This window comes from Eumetopias jubatus, unplaced genomic scaffold (genome assembly GCF_037043125.1).
Source record: "Eumetopias jubatus isolate StellerSeaLion01/CBP00866 unplaced genomic scaffold, mEumJub1_p1.0 scaffold_8, whole genome shotgun sequence".
NCBI lineage: Eukaryota > Metazoa > Chordata > Mammalia > Carnivora > Otariidae > Eumetopias > Eumetopias jubatus.
This window is the reverse complement of record NW_028274814.1, coordinates 34,885,557-34,898,085: the sequence shown is the minus strand read 5'-3', so window position 1 is coordinate 34,898,085 and position 12,529 is coordinate 34,885,557. Positions and strand designations below refer to the sequence as shown.

The 12,529-nt window shown below is 51.9% G+C and overlaps 1 protein-coding gene across 3 annotated transcripts in view; it reads right to left on the bottom strand.

Moving 5' to 3' along the window:
* DIP2C (DIP2 acetate--CoA ligase C (putative)) overlaps positions 1-12,529 on the bottom strand; it is a 402,614-nt gene that overhangs the window by 14,895 nt on the left and 375,190 nt on the right. For all 3 annotated transcript variants that reach the window (XR_015768806.1, XM_088025832.1, XM_088025833.1), the window contains one exon: positions 11,636-11,697. Coding sequence is in view for 2 of the 3 variants with exons in the window: in XM_088025832.1 (XP_087881958.1) it covers positions 11,636-11,697 (62 nt within the window). In the remaining variant the exon portion in view is untranslated. The remainder of the gene's footprint in view (positions 1-11,635; positions 11,698-12,529) is intronic.

Here is a 12,529-nt window from a genome sequence, read left to right as displayed (position 1 = left end):
GCTGATGCCAAGGGGCTGCCGACGCAGGGCTGTTGCAGTGAGAGGTCCGTTTGCAAAGGGTTCCTTCCTCGTCAGGACTTCCTCCTGCCGTGCGGGACGGGGTGGGAGCACTACCACAGGCTCACCAGCTCTCCAACATGCTCGCCCCCCCTCCTCCACCTGACACGGGGCTGTGGACCATGAGTCTCGCCCCGCGGACAGGAGCACCTTGCCCTCCTGGGGCCAGGCCCGCTGATGCTGCCCTACACCCACTGTCACCCACTGGCTCAGGAGACACGAAACAACCCAGACATCACACCATCTGCCCCAGTACGAGTGAAGGCGTGCATCACGGCCGCTGTCAGGAGCATTCTGATGGGGGACCTGTCCCTGCTGGTCACGCTGCTGCCCAGCCCTGGCCTCCTGGCAGTCGCTCGCGACCTGGGGGTGAGCACCATCTACACCTTCAATCGCCACAGCCCGCTCTGCTACACCAGACGCAGAGGAGGAGACAGGACCCAGAGTCGTCCGTCCGTGTGAAAAAGAGCTTCTGTGCCGCCCCCCTCCTGGCCCATGCCCCGGACGCGCTGCTAGAAACCAGCCTGGGCTTTCACTTAAACGTTCTTCCAAAAAGTCTGAAGCATCTAACATGCTGAACGTAACACAATAAAGCCATTGGCATGAGAAGTTGTTTAAAGTCCCAGAAGACGGAGGGGAAATCCCCAACGACGGGGTGTGTGTGACGGCTCCACAGACGTGGGTCTCCACTGTAGGTGCTGTGGCTGAACCTCGCCCTCAGCCTGCCGGCGGCTGAGGCACAGGGAGGAAAATGAGACAAAGTTTACTGTCCAAGTTTGGCACTTAATGGCGTGCTGTTCCCTGTGCTGCTGGGGAAGCGTATCCGAGGACGTACGAGGGACATCATGGTCACAGCCCCGAAGCAGGTGCAGAACAGAACGCACCGAAAGCAGTACGGTCTCTAAGGGAAGCTCGTCCCTGGAGTCAGCCCTTGAAAACAGCGGTGGGTTACACGCGGGCCAGCAGCCCCGTGGTGTCGCGGGGGCCCCAAACTGGGGGAAATCGCCCCAAGACCAGCGATGACAGGCAGAAGAGGAGAGCATGCTTACCTAACATAACCACTGTGCAAAGAGAATGCCTACGTGCATCTGTTGCCTCTTCTCTTATAAAATTGAGAACCTAACACGCTCTTGCCCCGCAGCACCCCTCCTTCCAAATCCCGACACTTGCGTTTCTCCTCGTCTTTCCCTCAGGCTGGATGGAGCCCTGCACCCTTTTCTTCCTGTTGGCGTCTGTTTGTGGACACCCGCCTGAGGGTGTGGGCCAAGCCCTGTGTCCATTCATAAGAGTCTGATGCAAATTCATTCAAATTAAATTTAGGAAAAACACGTTTTTCAGACATCCGGGCTTTTCCTTTTAACTTGTAGCAGTTATTTTTAGGACAGTTTTATTTTTTAAGATTTTATTTGAGAGAGTGAACTAGAGAGGGGGAGGGAGAGAGTGCGCAAGTGAGCATGAGCAGGGAGCCTGATGCAGGACTCGATCCCAGGACCCTGAGACCATGATCTGAGCCGAAGGCAGATGCTTCACCGACAACCCCCCAGGAGCCCCAGGACATTTTAAGATTCACAGAGAACCTGAACGCAGAGTGCAGACCCACCAGGCTCCTGGCCATAACCACAGTCCTGGACACACAGGCATGAGTGTTAGAATGGGAGGGACGTCCGCTGTAGCTAAGGGGCCGCACCAACCCATTTCTGTCAACTTGAGTCCAAACTTCGTATTTGGCTAATGACCTTCCTCTGCATCCCACAGAGTATTTGGCCCTCACGTCTCCACAGGCATTCTAGGCTGCTGCAGTTGCTCACACCCTCTGTTTTAATGACCGTGATAGCTGTGAGGGGACGGGCGAGCTGCTCTGGGGGACCATCTGGTACTCCTCCCAGGGTGGGACAGCGGTTGTGAGTTTGGGGAGGAAGAGACCACAGAGGTGAAGCCCTTCTCAGCATGTCCAGCCAGGGGCACGTACTCAAACAAGGCATCCCTCTGTGCTGACCCAGACCTCCATCCCAAGAGGCTGTTTGTCCGGTCTCTCCATTAGCACGACCCCCACCCCTTTCCACACCTCAAGGCTGGGACTGGCAGTGTCCTCCCAGGATGACAAACAGCCGATCCATCTACGGAGACGTCCGGCAGAGCTCCGTGCCGAGAGCACAGGGCAACATGGAGCACCCCTCAGGGTGTTCTGGAGTTTGCTTCTACCCTGGGTTCCACTGGACACCCTGTTCCCTTCTACAGGGATCCGTGTCTGCCAAAAATAGTTGGAGTTGTGTCTGCTACCTCCCACCAGAAGGTCTTCATGAATGCACACCTCCTTTCCCTTGAGAACAAAGACCTGAAAAATAACTTCTGTACTTGATATGTTACGAGTATCGTTTCTCTGAAACTAATTTCAAAATTGTAGAAAACTTAAAAAATGAAAAGAGTACAAAGAACACTTCCAATATCCCTTAGTCAGGTTCACCTACTGTTAACATTTTATTCCACTTGCTTCATCACGTGTGCACTCTCTGTCCTGCTCTCTCTGTCTCTCACACACACACGTCCTTCTGAAGATGGGCGGGACGCTGCATCCATCGTGACCCCTTACTGCTCAGTATTTCATCAAGCATTTCCTACGAGGAGGGATATTCTCACGCATAATCAAAGCACGGCAATCAGCGTCAGTGATGTAACGCCGATCTGAGCCCCAACTGCAGTTCTGTCCATCAGCCCAACGATGGCTGCAAGAGCATCGCCCCCCTCATGTCGAGGACCCGCTGAGCACCAGCTTTTGCATTTGGTTGTCACATCTCTTTAGCTTCTATTACTGAAGACCATTTCCAAAGCTTTTCTGTCTTTACGAAATCGACATTTAAAAAGAATACAGCCCCTGCCTTTTAAAAATATCACTTAGGGGCACCTGGGTGGCTCAGTCAGTTAAGCATCTGACTCTTGACCTCAGTCCAGGTCTTGATCTCAGGGCTGTGAGTTCAAGCCCCACACTGGGCTCCATGCCCAGCATGGTGCCTACTTAAAAAAATAAATAAAACATAAAAACATCATTTGAAACCACTTTACTCAAAATGAATCAAAGACCCTAAATGCAAAAGTTAAAAGTATAAAAATGTTATGAGAAAACATAGGGCAAAAACTTCACAATATCGGATTTGTTAAAAAACCAACCAACCAACCAACCAACCAACCCAAAAAACCTCAGCTAGGACACCAGAGCACAGGCAGCAAAAGATGGATAGATTGGATCACATCCAGATGAGAAACTGTGCCATGGATGGTGTCAAAAGAACAAAGGGCATTCATGGGTCGGGAGAAAGTATTTGCAAGTCATATATCGGAGAAAGGACTTGTGTCCCGAACTTACACAGAATTCTTAACACTCAAAAATAAAACAATTTGATTAAAAATGGGCAAAGGACTTGAACAGACATTTATTCAAAAGAGATATATGAATGGCCAATAAGCACTTAAGATGCTCGATATCACTTGTCATCAGAGAAATGCAAATCAGAACCACAATGAGATACCACCTCACCCCCGTTAGGGTGGCTACTATCAAAAAACCCAGAACAACAGATGTTGGCGGGGATGCCAAGAAAGGGGAGCCTCGTGCACTGTTGGTGGGAATGCAAGCTGGTGCAGCCACTGTGGAAACCAGTATGGAGGTTCCTCAAGAAGTTAAAAATAGAGCTGCCCTGTGATCCAGCAACTGCACTTCTGGGTATATACCTGAAAAATGTGAAAGCAGAGGCTAGAAGAGAGAGTTCTACGCCCATGTTCACAGCAGCAGGAAGGTTGAAGCAATCCAGGTGTCCATCAATGGATGAATGGGTAAGCAGAATGTGGTCCATCCGTACAATGGAATATTACTCAGCCCTAAAAAGAAGGAATTCTCACACATGCTCCAACATGGATGGGCCCTGAGGACATGTGGGGGAATGTGATAAAAAAGACGGGACCACTGGTTGACCCGTGAGCTGGACCTGGGCATTCGGAGGCTTCTCACCCCTCCCCTGTCCTTGGAACGTGGGCTCCAAGTGCCCTTCTGCTCCCAGAGGCTACTCCAGGGACACAGCCCTGACCTGGTGACATGGTGTTGAGAACACACCTGCATAGTCCATGTGACAGAGCCCAGTTAGGGCCCCTTGTAACTTGTAAGATCTGGTGGGCAGGTGCGGGGGATCCACCTGTCTTACTGCCGCCCAAGACAAGCAGCGCGTGTAAGTTCCCTTTGCTTATTAAAGCTGCCACCCGCCCCCATGGAGGGGCAGCCCCTTTCTTCAGGCCACTTCTGGGCTGCACACCTGCAGAACAGCATATGCTCAGGAGAATAAGCCGGTCGCAGAAGGACAAACCCTGTAAGATTCCACTTATGAGGTCCGTGGAGTAGTCAAGTTCACGAAGACAGAACGTAGAATGGGGGGTGCCAGGGGCTGGGGAGGGGGAGTTAGTGTTTGATGGGGACAGCGTTTCAGTTTGGGAAGATGTGGAAGCTCTGTGGACGGTGGCAGGGACGGCCGCCCACCAATGAATGTGCTGAACGCCACGGAACTGTGCATCTAATGGTGGTAAGATGGTAAACTGTGTTGTGTGTGTTTACTCAGCGAAAATTTAATCGTTTAGACATTATTACTTTGGGGTTCTCTAACATTTCCTCATGCCTGACCCGAAGGGCTGAGGGAATGTCACGTTGTTCTCATGGGGTCCCCTCCGGAGGCCCATCGGTCCATCCGTTCCCTTCAGGTTTGTTTCTGGGCTTGTCGATTCTTTGTCCGTTCTGCAGAACATTCCAGCACACGACACCGGCATGCCCGTTTGCAGCATCCTGTTACATGGCAGGGGACACGCGGTGCAGGAGGAGGTCACACGTTGCTTCAATACACAGACCATGACTAAGTCCCATAAGGCAGAAGCCACGCCGTCCTTTTGTGGTGCCCGTCACACACGCAGCCCTGAGCCCCGCCCCTGTGGTCCCCTGTGGTCCCCTGTGCCAGCCCCAGGCCACAGTCGGGCCCATGCCCGAGCAGGCGGCCAGCACTTCTCCACAAAAGGACTCTCCAAGAGTAAGTTTACTTAAGCAGAGATGCTTCCCTTTGAGGGAAAAGTATCTAGGATTCATTTCTTTTAAAATGACGTTCACTTTCTAATGATGGCTGGGTATGACAGCCACATGGGCAAGAATTAGCTGGCTGCCCTTGGCTTTGCTAAGACCCTATAATCAAATGGCATTCGTAGGGTTTTGTGGTGGTGATTCTGTTAACGGCGGGAACAGAATAAGTCACCAGGATACAGAAAGAGAAGCTGAAATGTGCTGACCAGTTGGAAGAGGGTTCTCACAGACTTGTAGCTGCTGTCCTCTTCTCTCTGTACCCACCCAATCACACTCTGGGCCACTTCATTCAAAACCGCGAAGTGTGTGTGCACAACACCAGAATGAGGAGGGAAGAGAGAGCAAGGAGATGATGGGACAGCCTTTCTAACCGCGCAGCTGGTCGGAGGGAGCCGGTGCGCAGGCAGAACAGGCACTCTGTCTGGCTGATGCCACCAGCCCACGGCGGGGGAGCTGCTGAACCCCTTCTCCTTCTCGGGGCCTGAGTCCTGACCCCACATGAGACACTGCAGAACCCCGCAAAGCCAGCAGGATTGGATTTCCTGCACAGCGTGCCGGGAAGGGCTCATGTTGCTCTGGCCATGTGCGCACATGTCAGGACAAGAAATCAGGGACCGTGTCCACCTTCCTCTGGAAAGATCAATGTATAATCAATGTATGAGGCGGCAATCTGCAGAGGGAGACTTCCCCCAGGGAACACATGGGGCATGAACCATATCGCTCTACTGTCAGAGAACACGCCTCACTCATAACGTGGTGGCCGTGAGAACACAGCGAGCGTCTGATTTTAGGGAAGGGGGCCCAGATGTCGCAAATGAAAATACAAGATGCTTGGTTAAATGTGAATTTCAGATCAACAATAGTACTTTTTAAAGTGCACATTTACCCACGCATATTTGGGACCTACTTGCACTAGGAAAATGATGCCTCTTGTATCTGAAACTCAAATTCAGCTGGCTGTCCTGTAGTTTATCTGCAGCTCCAATTTAGAGGATTTGGTAGAGGTCTTTGGGATAAGATTTAATGAATAAACCAGTGGGGCAAAAACTATCCAGTCAATGCGTTTTTATTCTTATTTATTTAAATTTGATCTTTACTGAGAAAAGACCACAGAACAATTTCTCAGTAGAGCCTCAAATGTTCTAGAAAAGGAAGGAACACTTAGTCAAAACTCCACCAATGTTTGACTTGGGAAGGGGACCTCAGATACATCCCCCAAGCATTCAGAACCAGGTGGGGAAGGGGGGGGCCTGAAACGAGTGAGGGCCGGGCTGAGAGGCTCAATGACGTGGTCTGAGGTCACACAGCCAGCTGGTGGCAGAGCTGTGACCGGTGCCCGCATCAGCGCCTCTGCGGCTCTTACTTCTCTAGGGATCTCTTGACAGGACAGCAGGTGTAAGAATGAGGTGCAAAGATCAGAAACAGGTGATAGGTTTGAAAGGTGTATGGTCTCTAAGGGATGTTGATGCTGGATGGCGGAAAAGCACAGAAGAAATCAAGGGAAGAGCTTGCTTCTCCCAGCTCCCGAAATGTCCTTGGAATGGGGCTGGGAGCCTGGGCCTGCCTCCCGCACCCAACCAGGGCCTCTCAGACATGGCTTCGGGGCTCCCCACCCACACAGCCAGCTCTGGAGACTTTGACAGGCTGATATGCTGGGCTGCATTCTAAAGGTGAGAGAACAGAGTAAAAGGAATCATGTCTTTTTATGGAAGCTACCAATTCCAGGGAAGATTTTGGCCTTGCAGGGAAGATGGAGGCTGGAAATTCACCCCAAAATAACCACGTTGCAAAATATGAACTCTTTCTTTTTACTCAGTTTTCTCCATCGATAAACTCATCCGATTTTCAAGTACACTCCTTAAGCACCATTTAAGGAATGCATAAAACCCACACTACAACCCTGATCTCTTCAACTTCGATTACGTAGCCGCGATTAAGGTGGCCAAACAATGAACTAGAAGCACGTGTGCACATCTGTGGACAGCCAGACACAGACATAAGGGAGGAGAGCAAATATAACAGATGGAAAAGCAAATCTATAACTATATATATAATGTATGTATCTATAGAAGCAATACATTGTTTAGATGTATTATGTTAGTGAATCATCACGATGCTTCCACAAGGTAGGTACTCCTATCCCCACCGGACAGGCAGGGTGCGCTCGGGCTCAGCTGAACGGAACCCAGGAACAGTGGGTCCTGTGCCTCATGGAACGTCAGGGAAACTATGATGCTCACGGCATCCAGAACCCCTGGGGTCAGCTCGCTCCACAAAGGGCCTGCGCAACTTAGGTGCCCCACACACCTCCCGGGTGGCTGTGGAGGACCACGTGACCGGAAATCAGAGATTCAGTAATAAGTGCGAGCTCCACGTCAGGTTCTCCTAAGACCCTCATGCCAATCACGTGCACACCGGGAGCCAACCAAGAGCAGGGTCGCTTTTCAGCTGTTCTGTGTTCATCTGGCCCCCCTCTTGCCGTAGACTAAATCACAAGTCTACCAACGCACGTCTACTCTGTGCTCACTTCTCTCTGGGTCTCAATACTCGGTTAACCACTGACCAGGACTTAATGGACTATCCCTGCTTTCTGGAGACTTAGCACCTCAAGTTAGGAGGAGTAAGGAAGCTAGGGAAAGCTTTATGCTAACATTGTGTCCATAAGACTTAACTCCTAAAACTATTTCTTTAAATGCTGAAAATTTTTCTTCTTTCCTATCTCAAGTCTGCAAAATCCAAGTGCTTAAGGAAAGATGCAATTGGAAGAGATGGACAGACCATGAATTCATCTTAAACGAACGTATTAGAAAGAGTATTTTAAAAAGTAACACTTTCAAGTAGCCCCCAAACCATTTCATCATTTCCCTCTTGTGCACAGTGAGACTAAGTCTACTCCAGCATCAGGAGTCAGTCCCTTGTGATGTGAGGCAGAAATGTTCTCCACAGTGACCTCCTATAAATGCAGAGGACCAAATCCCAAACACTGTGGGTCACAGAAGACAAGGCGGTGTTAGAAAAAGAGAAAGAAAGTCAAGTAGAAATCAAATCAATTTGGGTAATTATTTGATCGCAGGCTTCCACAATGTGGCTCTCCTCCGTCACCTGTTCCACGTGTGCACATGAGCACGCACAGTCGCTCTCTAGGGAAACTGCACGTACACACGGACAAGTTAACTCTCTTCAAGTTAATTAGATCATAATTAAGCAGGTGCTCTGGGGCTCCTAGTGAATGTACCAAAGCAACAAGTGATTAATCATCACTGACTCTCCATACGTCTGAGATTAGCACAACGGCCCCATTTTTTTTCCCCACAAATAGTGACAAGAGAGAGGGTCAGTATTTACAAAGGCTCTCCTGTTTCACCTGCACCTCTGCTGGGACCTGGAGCCAGGCGAGCTCCCTCTTGCCCCCGGGTCACCCTGGTGCCGTGGGAGGGACAGCTTCAACCCCGAGGCCCCCACAGCACCTCCAGGGCCCTCGGAGGGTGGCTGTACCACGCCCATCCTGAGCGCAGGGAGGCTGAGGTCACAGAGCTGGCCCAGATTTGAACTCTGATCAGCTGGACCGCACAGCCTCTCCGTCACATCAGCTAGGACACTTCTGGTTACGTGTTGATAAAGGTCAGAAGTGAGGCTGGAGATTTCAAGCTGGGTGATATTTTCTCTAGCGAATGTGCAGGGTGGATGGTATTGAACGGAACGGGCTTGAAAGCAGGGGATTTTGCAGACTAGGGGTGTTGTGGACAGTGGCGAGGCCCCGGGGGCACGACTCCCAGCTCAAGGAGGGGGTGGGAGCTCCAGCTTCCAGAGGCAGGGGCCTCCCAGGCGAGGGAGAAGCACCAGGGAGGTTTTCTGCTGCAGAAAAGCAGGCGTGAGCAGCATATCCGCCAGCCACCCAGCCCAACCTGGCCGGGAAGGTCTATTACAGGTGGTGAAGGCAGTGGAGGACACGGAGAACACGGGAGCTCGGGCTCCCGGCTGCTGAAGCGCTGGGGACAGAGCACACGGAAGGAGCGGTTATGCCATGTCCAGGTTTGCTTCGGTTTCAGTCAAACGCTGACAGAGGAGGCACTCCCCTCAGCTCCCGGCCTCATCCTCACTCTGCCCGAGGGAGGTGGGAATGCCGCAGTGTGACTGGCCGGCTGGGGGGTGGCCAGACAAGAGCAGGAGGGCTCAGGCACCACGCGGAAGGCTTTCTTCGGAGAGGCCCGGCCAGGGCGGACGTGGGGTTCTGCGTGTCCTGCGTGGGGGCAGCTCGCTGGGTCCCTCTGACACTTGCCGATGTGGCCAGTATTGTGGCCACCAGTGTCGGTCATGACACAGCTGAAACTGTGAAGATGTGTGACTGATAGCAGCTTCCAGCTCCCCAGGTACTTCTACTTCCACCCCAGATGGCCTTGTCAGAGAGCACAAAGCACGGACAAAAGCGTCACTTAAAAGGTTTTAAGGACTTTGGAGATGGGAGAACGAGCAAATCACCAGGAGCACGCACTGCATCTCAGGCCCCGGCTCCTCCCCGAGCTCGGACCACTCTGCCACACACTTGCCTTTCCCACGTCGCGTGCTCTCCGCAGCAAGATCTGCCAACCAACACCTCCGCAGGGTCGGTCACAGACACCGTAGAAAGTACTACTGACGCTTTCTGTTCAGCCCCTCTGTCCCCTCCGTCCGACCACATCCCTGACGCTCCAGGCCGCTCGTGACGCCACGCATGGCCCAGGCCGCTCGGGCGGCTGGTCGTGTAGTCGGCTGCTTGTCCCAGTCAAAGGGTCCGCGTTCGTCCACGTGCTCTCATGGCGCTTGCTCGTCCCGAGTTTGGGGCCAGGCCACAGACGGAACTGCATGAATGCTACCCAAATAGGCATTCCTGGGGGAGCTCCTGCTCATCTTTTGAAGGTATAAAAGGTATAATATAATATCATTTCCAAGTAGCTTCCGTAGAGAGTAAAGCAGATTTGTTCTAAAGCCTAGAAGTCACCATTTGGAAGTGTCGATGCCCTTGGAACAAGCTACTTGAACTCTTCAAAGCCAGATTTCTGAGTCGTGAACATGATCTACAGGGACTGTGCGGTGGGGAGCTGGCAAGGTGCGGGGGTTGCGTGGTCTTGTCTGTCCTCGGCCTCCCGCACGGGTGCCCAGCCCAGGGCTCTAACCTTGATTCCCCTTCCACAGCAAAGTCTAAAACGAGGCCCCCAGAGACCAGGGGGGCTCCAGTGGGACACAGGGGGATGCAGGCGAGCCTCTCAGGCTGAGCACACTGCATTTCAATCATCTGTGTGGGGCTGTCCCACGTGCTATAGGACATTTTTAGCTGCACCCCTGCCCCTCCATCCCTGGGACTCCAGCCGTACTACTCCCCAAACTGCGCTCATCAGACATGGCCCGACGTCCATGGGGCCTGAGAGCCCTGCTGGGAATGCCCTGTGTGAGTCAGGGGTGGTACTCCCCGGCCTCCCCAGCCCCGCTCCCCAACGCACGCAGGATTCGGTGTCATCCAGGAACACGCTAGGCCACCCGCTCAGCTGGGCGAGTTTCCCCCATCCACCAACTGTGGCCACTAACTCTTCTCCCCTCGCTGAACAGCATGATGACCCACGTCAGCAGGTGAGCAGAGGAGGAGACCCACAGTATCTGGCCGTTGAAATGCATTCGTCAAGCACCTGCTAGTCATTTCCGGACACACCTGTATCAGGGTCCATGCTCCCGAGTCTCATCACATAAACAACAATGAGTGGGCGTCTCCATAGTGACCAGACAGAAAGAGTCCACTCGGTGGGGAACCACAGGCTTTTTGGTAGGTCCTCCTGGCCGGGGCAGAAATTCCTCGAAAGGTTCTCATCTTGCTTACACCTCCACGTTCTTCTGCTGCTTGAGGAAAACTGACAAATGCTCACCTTTCATTCTTGCTCAAGGCTGCTTGGGAAGCTGCACAGAAGGTAACTTCACTCATGTTTTAGTTTTTCACAGAAACACCTTTACACAAAATTCCAATTCCCGTAAAGAAATGTGGGCAGACCGCATCGGGCTCCCTGCTCTGGGGGAAGCCTGCTTCTCTTTTCCTCTGCCACTCCCCCTGCTTGTGTTCCCTCTCTAGCTGTCTATCAAATGAATAAATAAAATCTTAAAAAAACAAAAAGAAATGTGGGCAGAGTGCTGGTAGCTTTAAAAGGTGCAACACGGTGTCCAGTTAAAATAGTGATGGAAAGAACCACAGGCTTCTGGCCAGACTGTTACAGAAGCAACTCCGGTCACCCCTGCGCACTCTGCAACAGTCTTTGCTTACGTCAAAGTGGACAGCCCCACTGGGAACCAAACAGGTGGAGAGAGGTCACGGTTCAAGCCAACTGGTGCAGCTCTCCTGCTTGACCCCCCGGCAACAGCGCTTCCAGCGGGCAGACACTACGCTCCTTCCCTCGCTAGACAGCCCCGCACGCTGGGCAACCAGGAAACAAACCCACAAGCGCACCGTACCTGTCATGTCTCAGAGCTCGCATATCAACATAGACGGTGGTTGGGTCAGGTCCCGAGGTCCCCTGCAAGCAAGGACACAGCGCAGTTAACTCAAGTTTGTGTGGGAGGCATCTGGGTCTGCGCTTCCTACCAGTTAGTGAGAATTTCTGTGGTAAAATCTCAAACTAAACAAAAACTAAAAAGCACTAAACCCACACCTCTCTCCAAGATACCTGTTAGTTTCTAGTTCGATAACCTCAGTTCTGAAAGGAGCATCTTAGTAGGATTATGCCGGATTCTCACAGGGCTTGACTGTCAATCATATTTACAAAGATAAGAAAGAAAAGAGGCATGCCACACGTCTTGCCAGATAAACAAAGGCTGAAACTGTGAAGATGTCTGGCTAGCAGGTTGTCAAGGATAGGAGGCATCGTTTGCTGAGGAGTCCCTGCTACATGCATTCCAAAAGGCGTGTTTTTAGAGGTCAAGATACTGAGGCAGAACACGTGACTTGACTGACAGCTCGAAAAGGAAGAGATGAGATAATTATCTCGTTCCTTTTAGCTCTGCCTCTGTCTTTGCTTCCCTCCAGCCGAGGGAGGTTATTTTTGTAATGTGACACAGGTCAGGGAGGTGGTATGTTTGTCAAGAGTGCAGTCAGCCTGGGAGCACCCTGTGACTCAGCTACCGAACACAGGGGTGCAGAGACCTGGTCTTGGCACCACAAATCCCTTCAAAACGTGCTGGCTTGACTTCTGACCAATGATTTCCCTCCACGTAAGAGCAATGCAATTAAACCTACGTTATAAACCAAAACTTCTAGCTCTATTTCTTGGGAAGGCCATGTGATACCTTGGGTAGAAAAAGATGGAGCCCAAACAAATTTCCAAAAATGGAGAGAGCCCCTCACAATTT